General features: G+C 44.5%; 1 protein-coding gene across 1 annotated transcript in view; it reads left to right on the top strand.

Annotated features, from left to right (window-relative positions):
- Positions 1–394: 394 nt before the first annotated feature.
- The window catches only part of MTA2 (metastasis associated 1 family member 2), a 45,749-nt gene continuing 23,463 nt past the window's right edge, over positions 395–22,680 (top strand). Inside the window, exon 1 of the mRNA XM_073605307.1 lies at positions 395–550. Within this exon, the coding sequence (XP_073461408.1) occupies positions 523–550 (28 nt within the window). The 5' untranslated portion in view covers positions 395–522. The remainder of the gene's footprint in view (positions 551–22,680) is intronic.

The raw sequence follows: 22,680 nt of genomic DNA on the forward strand, positions 1-22,680 counted from the left end.
ATTCGAAAATGTTCCATCACTAGGCTCGACACACATCAACGAGAGTGACAGACATACCTAAAAAACCAAGAGTGGAAACACACGTTCCCTCTCCACCTTTTTTAGGTGTAAATGGGGCCTAAAAAAGATGGCAGCCAGGCAGGTGTGTTTTTTGTGCAATAAGGAGCCCTCCTGCTCACATGTTTTCAATGTTTCACTTTCTTTCTACTTAGAAGAGTCAGTCAGTGATTCGGTGCGGTATCTTCCAGCAGACACCCCTCAGCACCGGTGTCGGCATTATTCAACAGAACACCGGCCTCCCCCTCCTCAAACACATTGATAACATTCCGACCACTTCCGGCCTCCCGCGTCCTTGCCGCCGGAAGTAGTTCTTTAACCCTTCTGTTCTTCCGGAAATTCTCCCCCTTCTTTTTTTTTTTTTTTTTTTTTTTCTTTGCCGGAAGTCTCCCCTTTTCTTCTCACCCTGACGGGCACCGGAAACACACTCGGCGCCCCGAGTTATTGTGCGCGGGAGAGGCCAAGATGGCGGCCAATATGTACCGGGTGGGCGGTGAGTATTGGCGGCAGAGTGCGGGGAGAGGAGGGAGTCCGGTGAATGGTGTGTGTACAATGAGCTGTGTGTGGCGGGCAGGGGGGAGCCTCCATTGTGCAGGCCGGAGGGAGGCCAGGCTGCCGCCGGCCGGGGGAACTACAAGTCCCAGCATTCCCGGGCGCTCTGGACACACGCCGGCTGAGCCGGGCTTCCTCTAATGGAGACCCCTAGCCGGAGTAATGAAAACAGGCTAGTCTGGGAGATTAGAGGCTGAAATGTGGACGGTTTGTTGTGTCGGTTGAGGCCCCAGGACGGCCCCTAATAGAGGAGTGTGGAGGCCATACCTGAGAATACAGAGAGAGCTGGGGGAGATATCATCATCTATTATTTCCTGGGATGATAAATCCTCAGATCAGACTGATCACTTCTTATTCACATTTATTCCCATAACTGATTGTCCAATAGCGTTCTATTATATGAACGCAATGCGAGCGTCCAATAACGCTCTATTATATGAACGCAATGCGAGCGTCCAATAACGCTCTATTATATGAACGCAATGCGAGCGTCCAATAACGCTCTATTATATGAACGCAATGCGAGCCTCCAATAACGCTCTATTATATGAACGCAATGCGAGCCTCCAATAACGCTCTATTATATGAACGCAATGCGAGCGTCCAATAACGCTCTATTATATGAACGCAATGCGAGCGTCCAATAACGCTCTATTATATGAACGCAATGCGAGCCTCCAATAACGCTCTTTTATATGAACGCAATGCGAGCGTCCAATAACGCTCTATTATATGAACGAAATGCGAGCGTCCAATAGTGCTCTATTATATGAACGAAATGCGAGCGTCCAATAGAGTTCTATTATATGAACGCAATGCGAGCCTCCAATAGTGCTCTATGGTTTCCTCCCACACTCCAAAGACATGCTAGTAGGTTAATTGGATCCTGTCTAAATTGTCCCTAGTATGTATGAATGTGAGTTAAGGACCTTAGATTGTAAGCTCCTTGAGGGTAGGCACTGATGTGAATGTACAATGTATATGTAAAGCGCTGCGTAAATTGACGGCGCTATATAAGTACCTGAAATAATAATAATAATAATTATATGAACGCAATGCGAGCCTCCAATAGTGCTCTATTATATGAACGAAATGCGAGCCTCCAATAACACTCTATTATATGAACGCAATGCGAGCGTCCAATAGCGCTCTATTATATGAACGCAATGCGAGCGTCCAATAGCGTTCTATTATATGAACGCAATGCGAGCGTCCAATAGCGTTCTATTATATGAACGCAATGCGAGCGTCCAATAGCGTTCTATTATATGAACGCAATGCGAGCGTCCAATAGCGTTCTATTATATGAACGCAATGCGAGCGTCCAATAGCGTTCTATTATATGAACGCAATGCGAGCGTCCAATAGCGTTCTATTATATGAACGCAATGCGAGCGTCCAATAGCATTCTATTATATGAACGCAATGCGAGCGTCCAATAGCGTTCTATTATATGAACGCAATGCGAGCGTCCAATAGCGTTCTATTATATGAACGCAACGCGAGCGTCCAATAGCGTTCTATTATATGAACGCAATGCGAGCGTCCAATAGCGTTCTATTATATGAACGCAACGCGAGCGTCCAATAGCGTTCTATTATATGAACGCAATGCGAGCGTCCAATAGCGTTCTATTATATGAACGCAATGCGAGCGTCCAATAGCGTTCTATTATATGAACGCAATGCGAGCGTCCAATAGCGTTCTATTATATGAACGCAATGCGAGCGTCCAATAGAGTTCTATTATATGAACGTAATGTGAACGCCCGATAACGTTCTATTATGTGAACGCGGTGTGAAAGGTGATGGCGGTGTGTACCAACTCGTCTGTGATCAGCTGCTATTACAGTTTCCGGCTCATTTATATCCATGCGTGTGTGTTTCTGTAGCGTTAAGTAGATGCGCTGTCATGCGTCAGTGTGCAGCACTGACACGTATTTTATGCTTTATTCAGTGCGTTTTTTTAATAAAGCCATTGAGCAAAACTTTTTAGTGTCTGTGGCCAAGGCTTGTTCTGTGTTGTGATGCGCAGCTATTGGAGTTTGTGGGTCTCCCAACTCACTAAAGGCCAGAAGAGAACAGACGTGTTGTATATTTCAGAATGCATCGTACTAAAGGGCTGGGAGCAGACACTATCTTTATTACTGGGATGTTAGGCACATGCGTTTTAGCACATTGCAATGAATACATTAAAGGCCGACAGTGTAAACGGCTCTGTTTAATCTGGCTAGTGTTAAGTCTTAAAGGAGAAGTCCAGCCTGAGCACGTTTTTGGCTGGGCTTCTCCTATGGGTCACAGGAGTGCAATTCATTTTGCACTCCTGTGACCCGTTTTCAGCAGAGAGCGGACTGACGTCACAGGAATCCGTCCAGGCACCGCGTCATCCCGACAAAGTCTGGATCCGCCAGGTGCCTGGACTGATACCAGTTTCGGGCCTCTCAGCCAGCCGCTGAGAGCCTGAAACGGCCGCTCTCTGCCCCTCCACAGCTCAGCGCTCCAGTGAGCGCAGCGGTGGGGTGGAGGAAGGGGGGCAGCGGAGAGCTGCTGATTGACAGTCAGCAGCTCTCTGCTCGAGGAACTGTGAAAACCGAGCCATCGGCGATGTTCGATCATTCGGTTCTCCATGCAGAGGCAGTGGGGGAAAGATGCACCTAGGTAAGTATGATTCAGGGGGAAGAAAAAAAAAACATACTACTTTTAACCATTTCAATACAGGGCATTTTCACCCCCTTCCTGCCCAAGCCAATTTTCAGTTTTCAGCGCTGTCGCATTTTAAATGACAATTGCGCGGTCATGTGACGCTGTACCCAATTATATTTTTTTCCCCACAAATAGAGCTTTCTTTTGGTGGTATTTGATCCCCTCTGCGGTTTTTATTTTTTGCGCTATAAACAAAAGAAGAGCGATAAGTTTGAAAAAAAAAATACAATATTTTTTACTTTTTGCTATAATAAATATCACAAATTTAAAAAAAAAAAAAACTTCCTCAGTTTAGGCCGAAATGTATTCTTCTACATATTTTTAGTAAAAAAAAATTGCAATAAGAGTATATTTATTGGTTTGCGCAAAAGTTATAGCGTCTACAAAATACGGGATAGTTTTATGGCATTTTTATTATTAATTTTTTTTTTTACTAGTAATGGCGATGATCTACGATTTTTATCGTGACTGCGATATTGCGGTGGATACATCGGACACTTTTGACACCATTTTGGGACCATTGGCATTTATACAGTGATCCATGCTATAAAAATGCATTGATCACTGTATAAATGTCACTGGCAGGGAAGGGTTAACACTAGGGGGTGATCAAAGGGTTAACTGTGTGTCCTAGGGAGTGATTCTAACTACAGGGGGAGGAGACCAATCAGTGTTCCTCTGTACTAGGATCACATGATCGGTCTCCTCTCCTCTGTCAGGACGTGGATCTGTGTGTTTCGTGCTCGGTTAACAGTAGGGGTGCAACGGATCAAAAAACTCACGGTTCGGATCGTTCCTCGGATCAGGAGTCACGGTTCGGATCATTTTCGGATCAACAAAAAAAAATCTCTCCCACTGTAATATCCACAATCTCCCCCACTGTAATAATATATTGGCAGGGTATTGTCAGGGCATTGCAGAGTATTGTCAGGGGGGAGAGAGAAACCGGCGTCATGACATGACGCCGGTTTGTTACAAGTGATCGCTCCGACCGCCGGGTGTACCAAGATGGCCGCCGCTCCGGAGCTAGGTCGAAGCCGCGGCCTTTCCTATGGCCGAGGCCACAGAGCGCTCCGCGGATCGCGTGTGTCCCGATCCGCAGAGGTTGATCCGTACGGATCATGGACGATCCGTTGCACCCCTAGTTAACAGGCAATCGCGGGTGCCCGGCGGACATCGCGGCTGCCGGCACGCGCATCGGGTCCCGAGTTTATGCTCTACATAAAAATGGCCTAGGCTATAAAGAAGATTACCAAGAACCTAAAACTGAGCTTCAGCACGGTGGCCAAGACCATACAGCGGTTTAACAGGACAGGTTCCACTCAGAACAAGCCTCACCATGATCGACTAAAGTAGTTGAGCGCACTTGCTAAGCGTCCTATCCAGAGGTTGTCTTTGGGATATCAATGTATGAGTGCTGTCAGCATTGCTGCAGAGGTTGAAGGGGTGGGGTGAGGGGGGAGGGGTCAGTCTGTCAGTGTTGAGACCATATGCCGCACACTGCATAAAATGAATCTGTGTATGGCTGTTGTCCCAGAAGGAAGCCTCTTCTAAAGATGATGCACAAGAAATCCCGCAAACAGTTTGCTGAAGGCAAGCAGACTAAGGACATGAATTACTGGAACCATGTCCTGTGGTCTGATGAGACCAAGATAAACTTATTTGGTTCAGATGGTGTCAAGCATGTGTCGCGGCAACCAGGTGAGGAGTACAAAGACGTGTGTGTCTTTCCTACATTCAAGTATGGTGGTGGGAGTGTCGTGGTCTGGGGCTGCATGAGTGCTGCCAGCACTGGGGAGCTACAGTTCATTGAGGGAACCATGAATGCCAACATGTACTGTGACATACTGAAGCAGAGCATGATCCCCTCCCTTTAGATACTGAGCCCCAGGGCAGTATTCCAACATAACGACCCCCAACACACCTCCAAAACTACCACTGCCTTGCTAAAGCTGAGGGTAAAGGTGATCGACTGGCCAAGCATGTCTCCATATCTAAACCCTTTTAAACATCTGTGGGACATCCTCAAACGGAGGGTAGAGGAGCGCAAGGTCTCTAACATCCACCAGCTCCATGATGTCGTCATGGAGGAGTGGAAGAGCACTCCAGAGGCAACCTGTGAAGTAGGGCTGCAACTAATGATTATTTTCATAATCTATTAGTTGGCCGATTATTGTTTCGATTAATCGATTAAACGGATAATAACCTTAAAAAAAAAAGTGTGGTGTATAATTTTATATGTAAATTTAAAAAAAACGTATGCTTAAAAATCTCTATGCAGTGGTAAACATAAATAACCAACTAAATGTTTAGGGAGAAAATTCTCTAATCTACTCTGAGATTAACAGACAGAAGAGATATACTGTATATACTATTGGAGTTTGAATCTGGTAAATATCAGACTAGGAGATCACATTTTTTATTTGGACCCCTTTCACACCGGGGCACATGTAATGATCCCTGCCCCCTGTAATGTTCCCTGCCTCCTTGTAATGTGCCCTGTTCCAATGTGCCCTGCCTGCATGTAATATGCCCTGCTCCCACGTAATGTGGCTTGCCTCCATGTAAAAGTTTACTTTAAATGTAATTGTAATGCCTTCTATTACCTCCAGTCTATCAGCCTTCACCTTCTCTGGGTTCAGATGCTGATCTTCCCTGCACAGTCTTTTTAAAGTATTTTTTTTTTTTTAAAACAACAAACATGTTATACTTACCTGCTCTGTGTAATGGTTTTGCACAGAGCAGCCCAGATTCTTCTCTTCTGGAGTTCCTCACCGATGCTTCTGGCTCCTCCCTGCCTTCAGAGTGCCCCAATAGCGAGCTACAAATTATAGTATAGAGGCCCCTATAACAAGGTAAAAAACTTCTGCCTTTACACCCACTCACTTCCTGCCCAGGACTACATGTTCCATGAGGCATTGCTCCTCACACATTCACAAGTTCTCAGGCACTTACTGACATGTATGGACGGTATGTGTGCTGCACCGTTTTTCCTGATGTGTAAACAGATATTGCATTCTGTATGCAGGCCAACTAATCGGCTGGCCGATTAATCGATTATGAAAATAGTTGACAGCTATTTTCATAATCGATTAGTTGTCGCTTAATCGATTAGTTGTTTCAGCCCTACTGTGAAGCTCTGGTGAACTCCATGCCCAAGAGGGTTAAAGCGGAGTTCCACACAAAAATGGAACTTCCGCTTTTCGGAACCCTCCCCCCCTCCGGTGTCACATTTGGCACCTTTCAGGGGGGAGGGGGGTGCAGATACCTGTCTAAGACAGGTATTTGCACCCACTTCCGGCATAGACTCCCATGGGAGTCTATGCCTCTTCCTGTCCCTCCGCGCTGTCTGCTGGGAAACACACAGGTCCCAGGAGATAGCGGGGACTAGTTACGATGTGCAGCGCGACTCGCGCATGCGCAGTAGGGAACCGGGAAGTGACCGCAACGCTTAACTTCCTGATTCCCTCACCTAGGATGGCGGCGGCAGCTGCCGAGAACCGAGCGGGTTCTTGGCGTCGGCTGCCGACATCGCTGGACCCTGGGACAGGTAAGTGGCCATTTATAGGGCTGGGAAAAAAATCAATTTAAATCTTGAATCGAGTTGAGAGGTCAAATCGATTCAAAATTTAAGCAAATCGATTACCGCCTGCAAACCGCCTCAGTGTGAAAGGGGCCTTATTTTCCAGCACTGCCTTAAAGAGGGAGTCCACCTAAACCGCCTAAAAAAAAAAAAAAAAAAAAAAAAAAAAATATTAAAAGCCAGCAGCTACAAATACTGCAGCTGCTGACTTTTAATAAATGGCTAGGGCTGGGAGATTTTCTTAAAAAAAAAAATCTTCGATTCTCTTAAAAAAAACTCGATTCACGATTCGAATCGAGTTGTTTTTTTTTTTTTTTTTTTTTTTTTTTTTTTTTTTTTTGGAAACCGCGCCGGTCCCGAGGCGCTGCGGGCATGAGTTTTTAGACGAGGCCACGGCTTCGGCCTAGTCCGCGGCTACGGCCGGACGCCGCGGACTAGGCCGAAGCCGCGGCCTCGCCTAAAAACTCATGCCCGCAGCGCCTCCGGACCGGCGCCGACACCGCGCCGGGCCTGAAGAGCTGCAGGCAAGGAGTTTTTAGGTGAGGCCGCGGCTTCGGCCTAGTCCGCTAGGCCGGATGTCGCGGACTAGGCCGAAGCCGCGGCCTCGCCTAAAAGCTCATGCCCGCAGCGCCTCGGGACCGGCGCGGTTTCCAAAAAAAAAAAAAAACTCGATTCGAATAGTGAATCGAGTTTTTTTTTTAAGAGAATCTCCCAGCCCTAGCCATTTATTAAAAAGTCAGCAGCTGCAGTATTTGTAGCTGCTGGCTTTTAATATATATTTTTTTTTTTTTTTTTTTTTTTTTTTTAGGCGGTTTAGGTGGACTCCCTCTTTAAGGCAGTGCTGGAAAATAAGGCCCCTTTCACACTGAGGCGGTTTGCAGGCGGTATTGCGCTAAAAATACCGCCTGCAAACCGCCCCTAAACAGCCTCCGCTGTTTGTTCAGTGTGAAAGTCCGAGGGCTTTCACACTGAAGCGGTGCGCTGGCAGGACGGTGAAAAAAGTCCTGCAAACCGCTTCTTAGGAGTGGTGTATTCACCGCTCCTAAACCGTTCCTGCCCATTGAAATCAGTGGGACAGCGCGGCAATACTGCGGCTATAGCCGCACTGTACGAGGGATTTTAACCCTTTTTCGGCCGCCAGCGGGGGTTAAAACTGCACCGCTATCGGCCGAATACCGCTGCAAGAACGACGGTACAGCAGCGCTAACAATAGCGCTGTTGTACCGCCGATGCCCCCACCGCCCCAGTGTGAAAGGGGCCTAATGGTGGCCGCAAAAAATATTGACACTTTGGGCCCAATTTGGATATTTTCACTTAGGGGTGTACTCACTTTTGTTGCCAGCGGTTTAGACATTAATGGCTGTGTGTTGAGTTATTTTGAGAGAACAGCAAATTTACACTGTTATACAAGCTGTACACTCACTACTTTACATTTTAGCAAAGTGTCATTTCGTCAGCGTTGTCACCTGAAAAGGTGTAATAAAATATTTTCAAAAATGTGAGGGGTGTACTCACTTTTGTGAGATACTGTAACCTCAGTTTACTGTTACAAATAAGTGTAAAATGCAAAACTACGGTGGGTGTAACAAGATGTCCGCTTGCCCAGTTCCCACTCTATCCTTACTGTGGGCGAGTGCGGGGTGTAGCAAGATAGCGGCGACGAAACTTCACCTCCGTTACACGTTCTGATGGGTCGCCTAATCTGACGAAACACCAGTACACCAGAAAGTCAGGTCTGAATAGGGAGCTACTTGCATACTTTATGGTGTCAGCATCCCATGGAAAACAATTCTGATTGAACCTTTGTGCAGGGCAAAGCACTTTACAGTGTGAATGGACATCACTTATGCTTTTATGGGCACGGTTTAAAATAAAAGGTAAAGCTTTTCTGCTTTCTCTATAGAGAAAATTGAGTACTGTCCGTGATACTTTTTTTATTTGCACTAACATACAATTTTTCAGGACAAGCTTTCGGGGTATGTCCCCTTCTTCAAGGTCCAAGCATTACTGATTCACAAATTTTTAAGCAGAATGTTAAAGAAGAAGAAAAAAAAAAAAAAAGAGAGAAAACCAAACATACAAATCAATGGTAATAAAAATAGCAGCAGAGTTAGTGAGATAAGACAGAGGGAGCGCTATAGAATGCAGGGGGATACTTTCTCTGCTTTCTCTATGAAAACCTCTTATATGATCCTGGTTTGAGAGTGGCCTTGGAAGGTGTATACCCCTGGGGCAGCATAAACATTTAATTACTTACCTGATTTAGATGGTTATGGTGATTTAGTGAGTTCTTTAACCACTTAAGGACCGCCTAACGCCGATTTACGTCGGCAAGGCGGCACGGGCAGGCAAAATCACGTACATGTACGTGATTTGCCTCTCGCGGGTGGGGGGTCCGATCGGACCCCCCCCCGGTGCCCGAAGCGGTCCCGTTCTGTTCCCCGGCGATCCGAGATGAGGGGGAGGCCATCCGTTCGTGGCCCCCCCCTCGCGATCGCCGCCGGCCAATGGGAACACTCCTTTGCTGCTGTATGCTAAACAGCAGCAAAGGAAATGATGTCATCTCCCCTCGGCTCGGTATTTTCCGTTCCAGCGCCGAGGGGAGAAGACATCAATGTGAGTGCACAACACACACACACACAGTAGAACATGCCAGGCATACAAAACACCCCGATCCCCCCCCCGATCGCCCCCCGATCCCCCCCCAATCACCCCCCCCCCCCTGTCACAAACTGACACCAGCAGGTTTTTTTTTTTTTTTTTTTTTTTTTTTTCTGATTACTGCATAGTGTCAGTTTGTGACAGTTACAGTGTTGGGACAGTGAGTATCACCCCCCTTTAGGTCTAGGGTACCCCCCTAACCCCCCCTAATAAAGTTTTAACCCCTTGATCACCCCCTGTCACCAGTGTTGCTAAGCGATCATTTTTCTGATCGCTGTATTAGTGTCGCTGGTGACGCTAGTTAGTGAGGTAAATATTTAGGTTCGCCGTCAGCGTTTTATAGTGACAGGGACCCCCATATACTACCTAATAAATGTTTTAACCCCTTGATTGCCCCCTAGTTAACCCTTTCACCACTGATCACCGTATAACCGTTACGGGTGACGCAGGTTAGTTCGTTTATTTTTTATAGTGTCAGGGCACCCGCCGTTTATTACCTAATAAAGGTTTAGCCCCCTGATCGCCCGGCGGTGATATGCGTCGCCCCAGGCAGCGTCAGATTAGCGCCAGTACCGCTAACACCCACGCACGCAGCATGCGCCTCCCTTAGTGGTATAGTATCTGATCGGATCAATATCTGATCTGATCAGATCTATACTAGCGTCCCCAGCAGTTTAGGGTTCCCAAAAACACAGTGTTAGCGGGATCAGCCCAGATACCCGCTAGCACCTGCGTTTTGCCCCTCCGCCCAGCCCACCCAAGTGCAGTATCGATCGATCACTGTCACTTACAAAACACTAAACGCATAACTGCAGCGTTCACAGAGTCAGGCCTGATCCCTGCGATCGCTAACAGTTTTTTTGGTAGCATTTTGGTGAACTGGCAAGCAAGCACCAGGCAGCGTCAGGTTAGCGCCAGTACCGCTAACACCCACGCACGCACCGTACACCTCCCTTAGTGGTATAGTATCTGATCGGATCAATATCTGATCCGATCAGATCTATACTAGCGTCCCCAGTAGTTTAGGGTTCCCAAAAACGCAGTGTTAGCGGGATCAGCCCAGATACCTGCTAGCACCTGCGTTGTGCCCCTCCGCCCGGCCCAGCCCATCCCACCCAAGTGCAGTATCGATCGATCACTGACACTTACAAGGCACTAAACGCATAACTGCAGCGTTCGCAGAGTCAGGCCTGATCCCTGCGATCGCTAACAGTTTTTTTGGTAGCATTTTGGTGAACTAGCAAGCACCGGCCCCAGGCAGCGTCAGGTTAGCGCCAGTACCACTAACACCCACGCACGCAGCATACGCCTCCTTTAGTGGTATAGTATCTGAACGGATCAATATCTGATCCGATCAGATCAGATCTATACTAGCGTCCCCAGCAGTTTAGGGTTCCCAAAAACGCAGTGTTAGCGGGATCAACCCAGATACCTGCTAGCACCTGCGTTTTGCCCCTCCGCCCGGCCCAGTCCAGCCCACCCAAGTGCAGTATCGATCGATCACTGTCACTTACAAAACACTAAACGCATAACTGCAGCGTTTGCAGAGTCAGGCCTGATCCCTGCGATCGCTAACAGTTTTTTTGGAAGCTTTTTATTGAACTGGCAAGCACCAGCGGCCTAGTACACCCCGGTCGTAGTCAAACCAGCACTGCAGTAACACTTGGTGACGTGGCGAGTCTCATAAGTGCAGTTCAAGCTGGTGAGGTGACAAGCACAAGTAGTGTCCCGCTGCCACCAAAAAGACAAACACAGGCCCGTCGTGCCCATAGTGCCCTTCCTGCTGCATTCGCCAATCCTAATTGGGAACCCACCACTTCTGCAGCGCCCGTACTTCCCCCATTCACATCCCCCAACGAAATGCAGTCGGCTGCATGAGAGGCATTTTTATGTGCTCCCGAGTACCCCTACCCAACGAACCCCCCCCAAAAAGATGTTGTGTCTGCAGCAAACGCGGATATAGGCGTGACACCCACTATTATTGTCCCTTCTGTCCTGACAATCCTGGTCTTTGCATTGGTGAATGTTTTGAACGCTACCATTCATTAGTTGAGTATTAGCGTAGGGTACAGCATTGCACAGACTAGGCACACTTTCACAGGGTCTCCCAAGATGCCATCGCATTTTGAGAGACCCGAACCTGGAACCGGTTACAGTTATAAAAGTTAGTTACAAAAAAAGTGTAAAAAAAAAAAAAATATATATAAAATAAAAAAAAATAGTTGTCGTTTTATTGTTCTCTCTCTCTATTCTCTCTCTCTATTGTTCTGCTCTTTTTTTACTGTATTCTATTCTGCAGTGTTTTATTGTTATTGTTATTGTTATTGTTATTATGTTTTATCATGTTTGTTTTTCAGGTATGTAATTATTTATACTTTATTGTTTACTGTGCTTTATTGTTAACCATTTTTTTGTCTTCAGGTACGCCATTCACAACTTTGAGTGGTTATACCAGAATGATGCCTGCAGGTTTAGGTATCATCTTGGTATCATTCTTTTCAGCCAGCGGTCGGCTTTCATGTAAAAGCAATCCTAGCGGCTAATTAGCCTCTAGACTGCCTTTACAACCCGTGGGAGGGAATGCCCCCCCCCCCCACCGTCTTCCGTGTTTTTCTCTGGCTCTCCTGTCTCAACAGGGAACCTGAGAATGCAGCCGGTGATTCAGCCAGCTGACCATAGAGCTGATCAGAGACAAGAGTGGCTCCAAACACCTCTATGGCCTAAGAAACCGGAAGCTACGAGCATTTTATGACTTAGATTTCGCCGGATGTAAATAGCGCCATTGGGAAATTGGGGAAGCATTTTATCACACCGATCTTGGTGTGGTCAGATGCTTTGAGGGCAGAGGAGAGATCTAGGGTCTAATAGACCCCAATTTTTTCAAAAAAGAGTACCTGTCACTACCTATTGCTATCATAGGGGATATTTACATTCCCCGAGATAACAATAAAAATGATTTAAAAAAAAAAAAAATGAAAGGAACAGTTTAAAAATAAGATAAAAAAGCAAAAAAATAATAAAGAAAAAAAAAAAAAAAAAAAAAAGCACCCCTGTCGCCCCCTGCTCTTGCGCTAAGGCGAACGCAAGCGGCGGTCTGTCGTCAAACGTAAACAGCAATTGCACCATGCATGTGAGGTATCGCCGCGAAGGTCAGATCGAGGGCAGTAATTTTTGCAGTAGACCTCCTCTGTAGATCTAAAGTGGTAACCTGTAAAGGCTTTTAAAGGCTTTTAAAAATGTATTTATTTTGTTGCCACTGCACGTTTGTGCGCAATTGTAAAGCATGTCATGTTTGGTATCCATGTACTCGGTCTAAGATCATCTTTTTTATTTCATCAAACATTTGGGCAATATAGTGTGTTTTAGTGCATTAAAATTTAAAAAAGTGTGTTTTTTCCCCAAAAAATGCGTTTGAAAAATCGCTGCGCAAATACTGTGTGAAAAAAAAAAATGAAACACCCACCATTTTAATCTGTAGGGCATTTGCTTTAAAAAAATATATAATGTTTGGGGGTTCAAAGTAATTTTCTTGCAAAAAAAAAAAAACTTTTTCATGTAAAAAATAAGTGTCAGAAAGGGCTTTGTCTTCAAGTGGTTAGAAGAGTGGGTGATGTGTGACATAAGCTTCTAAATGTTGTGCATAAAATGCCAGGACAGTTCAAAACCCCCCCAAATGACCCCATTTTGGAAAGTAGACACCCCAAGCTATTTGCTGAGAGGCATGTCGAGTCCATGGAATATTTTATATTGCGACACAAGTTGCGGGAAAGAGACAAATTTTTTTTTTTTTTTTTTTTTTTTTGCACAAAGTTGTCACTAAATGATATATTGCTCAAACATGCCATGGGAATATGTGAAATTACACCCCAAAATACATTCTGCTGCTTCTCCTGAGTACGGGGATACCATATGTGTGAGACTTTTTGGGAGCCTAGCCGTGTACGGGACCCCGAAAACCAAGCACCGCCTTCAGGCTTTCTAAGGGGCGTGAATTTTTGATTTCACTCTTCACTGCCTATCACAGTTTCGGAGGCCATGGAATGCCCAGGTGGCACAAAACCCCCCCAAATGACCCCATTTTGGAAAGTAGACACCCCAAGCTATTTGCTGAGAGGTATAGTGAGTATTTTGCAGACCTCACTTTTTGTCACAAAGTTTTGAAATTTGAAAAAAGAAAAAAAAAAAAAGTTTTTTCTTGTCTTTCTTCATTTTCAAAAACAAATGAGAGCTGCAAAATACTCACCATGCCTCTCAGCAAATAGCTTGGGGTGTCTACTTTCCAAAATGGGGTCATTTGGGGGGGGTTTGTGCCACCTGGGCATTCCATGGCCTCCGAAACGGTGTTAGGCAGTGAAGAGTAAAATCAAAAATTCACGCCCTTAAAAACGCTGAAGGCGGTGATTGGTTTTCGGGGCCCCGTACGCGGCTAGGCTCCCAAAAAGTCCCACACATGTGGTATCCCCATACTCAGGAGAAGCAGCTAAATGTATTTTGGGGTGCAATTCCACATAGGCCCATGGCCTGTGTGAGCAATATATCATTTAGTGACAACTTTGTGCAAAAAAAAAAAAAAAAAAAAAAAAAGTGTCACTTTCCCGCAACTTGTGTCAAAATATAAAATATTCCATGGACTCAATATGCCTCTCAGCAAATAGCTTGGGGTGTCTACTTTCCAAAATGGGGTCATTTGGGGGGGGGTTGTGCCACCTGGGCATTCCATGGCCTCCGAAACTGTGATAGGCAGTGAAGAGTGAAATCAAAAAGTTACACCCTTAGAAATCCTGAAGGCGGTGATTGGTTTTCGGGGTCCCATACGCGGCTAGGCTCCCAAAAAGTCCCACACATGTGGTATCCCCGTACTCAGGAGAAGTAGCTGAATATATTTTGGGGTGCAATTCCACATAGGCCCATGGCCTGTGTGAGCAATATATCATTTAGTGACAACTTTTTGTAAATATTTTTTTTTTTTTTTTTTTTTGTCATTATTCAATCACTTGGGACAAAAAAAATAAATATTCAATGGGTTCAACATGCCTATCAGCAATTTCCTTGGGGTGTCTACTTTCCAAAATGGGGTCATTTGGGGGGGTTTTGTACTGCCCTGCCATTTTAGCACCTCAAGAAATGACATAGGCAGTCATAAACTAAAAGCTGTGTAAATTCCAGAAAATGTACCCTAGTTTGTAGACGCTATAACTTTTGCGCAAACCAATAAATATACGCTTATTGACATTTTTTTTACCAAAGACATGTGGCCGAATACATTTTGGCCTAAATGTATGACTAAAATTGAGTTTATTGGATTTTTTTTATAACAAAAAGTAGAAAATATCATTTTTTTTCAAAATTTTCGGTCTTTTTCCGTTTATAGCGCAAAAAATAAAAACTGCAGAAGTGATCAAATACCATCAAAAGAAAGCTCTATTTGTGGGAAGAAAAGGACGCAAATTTCGTTTGGGTACAGCATTGCATAACCGCGCAATTAGCAGTTAAAGCGACGCAGTGCCAAATTGGAAAAAGACCTCTGGTCCTTAGGCAGCATAATGGTCCGGGGCTCAAGTGGTTAATATAAAGGAAGAGGATTGCTGATGCTTCTCACGAATGGATTAAAGCGGAACTTTAACCTCCACCCTCAGTTTTTTTTTTTTTTTAGGCCTTGCCTACCTGGTGGTGAGTTCTGCTAACTTTTGATACTCGCCCCCCCAGCGTATATACATATACACACACAGTGCCTTGAAATGTATTCATACCCGTTAGGATTTTCCACATTTTGTCATGTTACACCAAAAACTAAAGATATTTTGTTAGGACATTATGTGATAGACCAATGCAAAGTGGCGCATAATTATGCAGTGGAAGGGAAATTATAAATGGTTTTCCAATTTTTTTACAAATAAATATGTGGAACGTGTGGTGTGCATTTGTATTCAGCCCCTCTGAGTCAAATACTTTGTAGAATCACCTTTACTGCAAATACAGCTGCGAGTCTTTTTGGGGATGTATCTACCAGTTTTTCACATTTTTGCCCGTTCTACTTTGCAAAATAGTTCAAACTCTGTCAGATTGGATGGAGAGCGTCTGTGAACAGCAATATTCAAGTCTTGCCACAGATTCTCAATTGGATTTAGGTCTGGACTTATAGATTTATGTGTTAGAATGACTGGGCCATTCTAACACATAAATATTATTTGATCTAAACCATTCCACTGTAGCTCTGGCTGTATGTTTAGGGTCGTTGTCCTGCTGGAAGGTGAACCTAGGGCTGGGGAAAAAATCGATTTAAATCTTGAATCGAGTTGAGAGGTCAAATCGATTCAAAATTTAAGCAAATCGATTTTTTTTTAGAGTTTTTTTTTTTTCTCCACCTCGCCGGTCCTGAGGCGCTGCGGGCATGAGTTTTCACGCGAGGCCGCGGCTTCGGCCTAGGCCGCGGCTTCGGCCGGATGCCGCGGACTAGGCCAAAGCCGCAACCTTGCCTAAACTCCTGCCTGCAGCTCCCCAGGACCGGTGCTGACACCGCGCCGGTCCTGAGGAGCTGCGGGCAGGAGCCTTTAGGTAAGGCCGCGGCTTCGGCCTAGTCCGCGAGGCCGGACGCTGCGGACTAGGCCAAAGCCGCGGCCTCGCCTAAAAACTCATGCCCGCAGCGCCTCAGGACCGGCGCGGTGTCCAAAAAAAAAAAAACTTGATTCGAATTGTGAATCGAGTTTTTTTTTTTTTTTTTTTTTAAAGAAAATCTCCCAGCCCTAGGTGAACCTCCACCCCAGTCTCAAGGCTTTTGCAGTCTCTAACAGGTTTTCTTCTAAGATTTCTCTGTATTTGGCTCCATCCATCTTCCCATCAACTCTGACCAGCTTCCCTATCCCTGCTGAAGAAAAGCATTACCGAAATATGATCCTGCCGCCACCATGTTTCACGGTGGGTATGGTGTGTTCAGGGTGATGTGCATTGTTAGTTTTCCTCCACACATAGCGTTTTGCTTTTAGGCCAAAAAGTTAAATTTTGGTCTTCTCTGACCAGAGCACCTTTTTCCACATGTTTGCTGTGTCCCCCACATGACTTCTCGCAAATTGCAAATGGGACTTATGGCTTTCTTTTAACAATGGCTTTCTTCTTGCCACTCTTGAATAGAGGCCAGATTTGTGGAGTGCAAGACTAATAATTGTCCTGTGGACAGATTCTCCCACTTGAGCTGTGGATCTCTGCAGCTCCCCCAGAGTTCCCATGGGCCTCTTGGCTACTTCTCCGATTAATGCTCTCCTTGCCGGGGATGTCAGTTTGGGTAGATGGCCATATCTTGGTAGATTTGCAGTTGTGCCATACTCTTTTCCATTTTCAGATGATGGATTGAACAGTGCTTCCGTGAGATGTTCAAAGCTTGGGATATTTTTTTATAACCTAACCCTGCTTTAAACTTCTCCACAACGTTATCCCTGACCTGTCTGGTGTGTTCCTTGTCCTTCATGATGCAGTTTGTTCACTAAGGGTCTCTAACAAACCTCTGAGGACTTCACAGAACAGCTGTATTTATACTGAGATTAAATTACACACAGGTGGACTCTATTTACTAATTAGGTGAATTCTGGAGGCAGTTGGTTCCACTAGATTTTAGTTAGGAGTATCAGAGTAAAGGGGACTGAATACAAATGCACGCCACAAAATAGCGCCTGCAATCCGCCCTCAAACAGCTGCAGCATTGTCTCCAGTGTGAAAGCCCAAGGGCTGTGCTGGCAGGACGGGAAAAAAAGTGCTGCCAGCAGCTTCTGTGGAGCGGTGGAGAGGTGTGTTTACCGCTCCTTCACTGCTGCTCCCCATTGAAATCAATGGGGCAGCGCTGGGATACCGCCGGAAAAACGCCGCTATTGCGGCGCATTGCGGGAGGTCTTAACCCTTTCTCGGCCGCTAGCGGGGGGTAAAAGCGCCCCGCTAGCGGCCGAAATGCGCCGCTAATCCGACGGTAAAACGCCGCTATAAATAGCAGCGTTTTACCGCCGACGCTATGGGCGGCCCGGTGTGAAAGGGCTCTTATTTGTAAAAAAAAAAAAAATTGAAAACAATTTATCATTTTCCTTCCACTTCACAATTATGTGCCGCTTTGTGTTGGTCTATCACATAAAATCCCAGTAAAATACATTTACGTTTTTGGTTGTAACATGACAAAATGTGGAACGCTTCAAGGGGTATGAATACTTTTTCAAGGTGTGTGTGTACACACACACACACACACACACTCACTCACTCACTCACTATTCTTGCAGGGGAGGGATCATCCTCGGGAGACTGAAGGTCCACTTGAATGCTTTTGGGGGAATTTGCAGAGCACTTGTATAATTATTTGGACGCTTTATGCACTGACACACAAATTCTGGACATTTTATTTATGCACAGACATTTTAGGATATTTTGTTTGATAAAACACATGCTAGCGCTGTGTATGTGGTGATGTAGCTCGTAAGCTGGCCGTACATACCAAATATCTTCAATTTCCCTTAGGCTGTGTTCACACTGGAACATGCAGCGGCTCACAGCAGGAGTCCGGTGCGTCTCCATTCAGTTTCAGGTCTGATTTCAACCCGAATTTTGGGGTAAAGTCGGACCTGAAACAGACCAAAATACGCACAGGGCTCCTATGCAGTTTGCACCGGAGCTGCTGCGGAGATGTGTGAACCGGCTCCATAGAGAGCCAGTCACAATCTCCTGCTATGCGAATTGTATGCGAGGAAACCCACAAGTGTGAACCCAGCCTTAGATTTACCTTCAACTATGTAGTGCAAGGGCATGCCTGATTGCATTGAAAGTGTTTTATCTTTATTTTCTATGATTTGGTTAATATAAAGGAAAATGGTGTAAAACAAGTTTATAGTGTTGGCATACAGCAGCTGAGCTATAAGCAGTAAATCCTAGTGCTGGTGTATTGTGGTAAAACCACGCCTTGTACTTTTTCTTGACTGGTCAGACCTGCCCCACCTTGTCATCTGCTGTGACAAACAACAAGTTGGCCAGCAGTGCTTTTACCTATCTGCTACTAGGTGAAAAGCACTGAGGTGCTGGGTTTGTCACAGGCAGGCTAGGGCTTCAGGTGCTGTACAGATTTCTGTCACATTTATTTATTTCAAGTACTTGTATAGCGCCGTCAATGCTTTTACATATACATTGTATGTTCACATCAGTCCCTGCCCTCAAGGACCATACAATTTAAGGTCCCTAACTCGCATTCATACACATACTAGGACCAATTTACATAGGAGCCAATTAACCTACCAGCATGTCTTTGGCTTGTGGGAGGAAACCGGAGTACCCTGAGGAAACCCACGCAGGCAAAGGGAGAACATGCAAACTCCAGGCAGGTAGTGACATGGTTGGGATTCAAACCATCAACCTTTTTGCTGCTTGGCGAAAGTGCTACCCACTACACCACTGTGCTGCCCCACATTGAGGAGCGGTTTGTATGTCTCATGAATGGTGTCCACATAGGCCTACAGCTAAAACTGCAGAAATATATGTATTATATGTGTTTTAGACTTTGGGAAGGTTTGTGTCTGCTCACACAAGCATATACTGTATTTGATTCCTTGTTATGATTTCCTGGATTGTTCAGGATTTTTTTTATGTAGTCATTGGTCGTGATGTCTTTCCAAGTGCTGGCAGGTCAAAATGAGAGCTTTTCCTTCCTTTGTTCAAATTCTTCAGCCCCGGAAGGATTTACCCACTTCCTGACCAGGCCATTTTTTGCGACACGGCACTGCGTCGCAGTAACTGACAATTTCACAGTCGAGCGACGTTGTAACCAAACAAAATTTGGTGGTATTTGATCACCTCTGTGTTTTTTTTATTTTTTGTGCTATAAACAAAAAAAGAGCGACAATTTAGAAAAAAAATTTTTTTTTTACTTTCTGCTATAAAACATTTCCAAAAAAAAAGTAAAAACAAATTTATTCATCAGTTTAGGCTGATATGTATTCTGCTACATATTTTTGGTAAAAAAATTGCAATAAGCATTTATTGAATAATTTGCGCAAGAGTTATTGCGTCTACAAAATAGGGGAAAGATTTATGGCATTTTTTATTTAATTTTTTACTAGTAATGGCAGCGATCTGTGATTTTTTTTTTTTTTTTTTTTTTTTTTTTTTTTTTTTTAGCGGGACTACGACATTGCGGCAGACAGATTGGACACCTAACTGACATTTTTGACACTTTTTTTTGGGGAACCAGTGACATTATTAAAGTAATAAGTGTTAAAAATATGCACTGTTATTGTACTATAATGTGTATACAAAAATTTGCGCCAACTCCTACAAAGTAGAGCAGCCAACACAACAACTTGACCCGTGTAAATATGTGAAGAGATAAAGTGTGGCCCTAGTAGTGATATCTTTTAGAAATAGTATTAACACTATAACGTAAATAAGAGTGTACAATCCTCAGGTGTGTACATAAAAAGGGGGGAGGTTTAAAGTGAGGGAGATGTTACCCTCCCCACCTAAACTCTACCATGAATGGATTCAACAATAATGAGATAATTTGTGCAATGATATAACTACATCCATACGCTAAATAAGTAAAGAAAAGAGAGGTTGGTATTCCGTATCTCTGCAATAGATAGAACCAATCAGATCAATACTTGGAGGTTCAGCTACAAGATGTAATCATAAAAAGAAAAGAAGAAGCTTGAAGAATAAAATATTTAGAACTACTACAATGATGTATATCAAGTAACATACAACCCAAAAGAAAGGAGGACCAAAAAATAAATCAAAAGTCCATCAAGGTGGTAAATACAAAGGTGTAAACATATTTAAAGTCCACCATCTTAAATTCGGGATTGCTAGATATCAATCTTGGTGCAAATAGTTCATTAAGGTGTGATAGACAGGGGCTGTTGGACGTATCTCTGCTCAGAAGTAGAATTTCTCCCTTAGAATGGTGACATTGGCCCAAAGGAACAGAAATACAATGCCCTTACCAGATAAGGTGGACTCACAGGCCCTTGGCGGTGAGTCAAACGAGCTTGTACCGTCAAGCGGTGTAGGACTGTGAAGTCGTATGTTGTTCCTAGGTGGGATTTCCACTGATGTCACACCTCTAGCTCGATAGGTTTCAACAGATGTCATCTAGTGGTGTGTCCTTGGCAGGACTCAGCTGGAAGCCAGGATCAGCCTCAATCTTCAGATGAAGGAAACCTTTTCCTCAGCAACCAGTACTGTATTTGTAGGTAAAAAAGAAAAAAACTTCCACATAGTGTAAATCCTTCTCACACGTAAAAATAGAGGTCTTTTTGCAGTAAATACAAAAATATGGGCGGTAAAAACTTGGCTCAAAATGATATAAAGAGTCCCAAAATTAAAAATTTGCGCAGTAGGTGATGGTGAGGGTAAAATACACAGAAACCCGACGCGTTTCATCCTCAAAGACTTCTGCTGGGCTATTTTTAATAAACGTTGTTACGTTTGAGAAAGATTAACACTATGTGGAAGTTTTTTTCTTTTTTTACCTACAAATACTGTACTGGTTGCTGAGGAAAAGGTTTCCTTCATCTGAAGATTGAGGCTGATCCCGGCTTCCAGCTGAGATCTGCCAAGGACACACCACTAGATGACATCTGTTGAAACCTATCGAGCTAGAGGCGTGACATCAGTGGAAATCCCACCTAGGAACAACATACGACTTCACAGTCCTACACCGCTTGACGGTACAAGCTCGTTTTTTTTTTTTTAATACTTTATTTAATATTTTATCTATACAAATCCAAAACCAATACAAAAGACACGAACTTGCATAGTTCATAGACAAAGTAAAACATATTACTATCATTCAACCCACCCCCCCTCCCCTCAATCCCCCCGCCCTCCCCCCCCAATCCTGCAGATAAGTTATGAAGGGGACTTCTTACACCTCAGATCCCCACATTGTTATCTAGCTCTACACCCTTTATGCTACTTTTGTGACCTCCTCCAAGTAACTCCAGGTCTTTTTGTAATTTTGCCATCCTACCCATTTGCCCACCCGAACCTCTCCCTCCTCCGGAACCCCTCCTTCACTGTCAATACTTTCCACATTGTACACCTCGGGTACAAGCTCGTTTGACTCACCGCCAAGGGCCTGTGAGTCCACCTTATCTGGTAAAGGCATTGTATTTCTGTTCCTTTGGGCCAATGTCACCATTCTAAGGGAGAAATTCTACTTCTGAGCAGAGATACGTCCAACAGCCCCTGTCTATCACACCTTAATAAACTATTTGCACCAAGATTGATATCTAGCAATCCCGAATTTAAGATGGTGGACTTTAAATATGTTTACACCTTTGTATTTACCACCTTGATGGACTTTTGATTTATTTTTTGGTCCTCCTTTCTTTTGGGTTGTATGTTACTTGATATACATCATTGTAGTAGTTCTAAATATTTTATTCTTCAAGCTTCTTCTTTTCTTTTTATGATTACATCTTGTAGCTGAACCTCCAAGTATTGATCTGATTGGTTCTATCTATTGCAGAGATACGGAATACCAACCTCTCTTTTCTTTACTTATTTAGCGTATGGATGTAGTTATATCATTGCACAAATTATCTCATTATTGTTGAATCCATTCATGGTAGAGTTTAGGTGGGGAGGGTAACATCTCCCTCACTTTAAACCCCCCCTTTTTATGTACACACCGGAGGATTGTACACTCTTATTTACGTTATAGTTTTAATACTATTTCTAAAAGATATCACTACTAGCGCCACACTTTATTTATCTCTTCACATTGTACTATAATGACACTGGCAGGAAGGGGATAACATCGGCGATCAAGGGGTTAAATGTGTTCCCTCACTGTGTTTTCTAACTGTATGGGGGACTGTGTGACAGGGGAAACGCACAGATCTGTGTGATCTCCCCTGTCAGAACGGAGCCTTGTTTACACAGGCAGATCCCTATTCTGTCACTGCAGTGAATGATCAGCTCCCCCGGCAATGGGAGCGTACGCCCACAAAAGCAAGTTCCCACGTTTCCCGCGCCGATGTACAGTGATTTGAGGGAACGAGCCACCTCGCCGCAGTATAATAATGGCGGCTGGTGGGGAAGCTGTTAAAGGAACCTCTATTTCGCATAAAGCCGTTTTTATGTTTTCATAATCTCTTATTT

Source organism: Aquarana catesbeiana, linkage group LG11, assembly GCF_042186555.1.
Source record: "Aquarana catesbeiana isolate 2022-GZ linkage group LG11, ASM4218655v1, whole genome shotgun sequence".
NCBI lineage: Eukaryota > Metazoa > Chordata > Amphibia > Anura > Ranidae > Aquarana > Aquarana catesbeiana.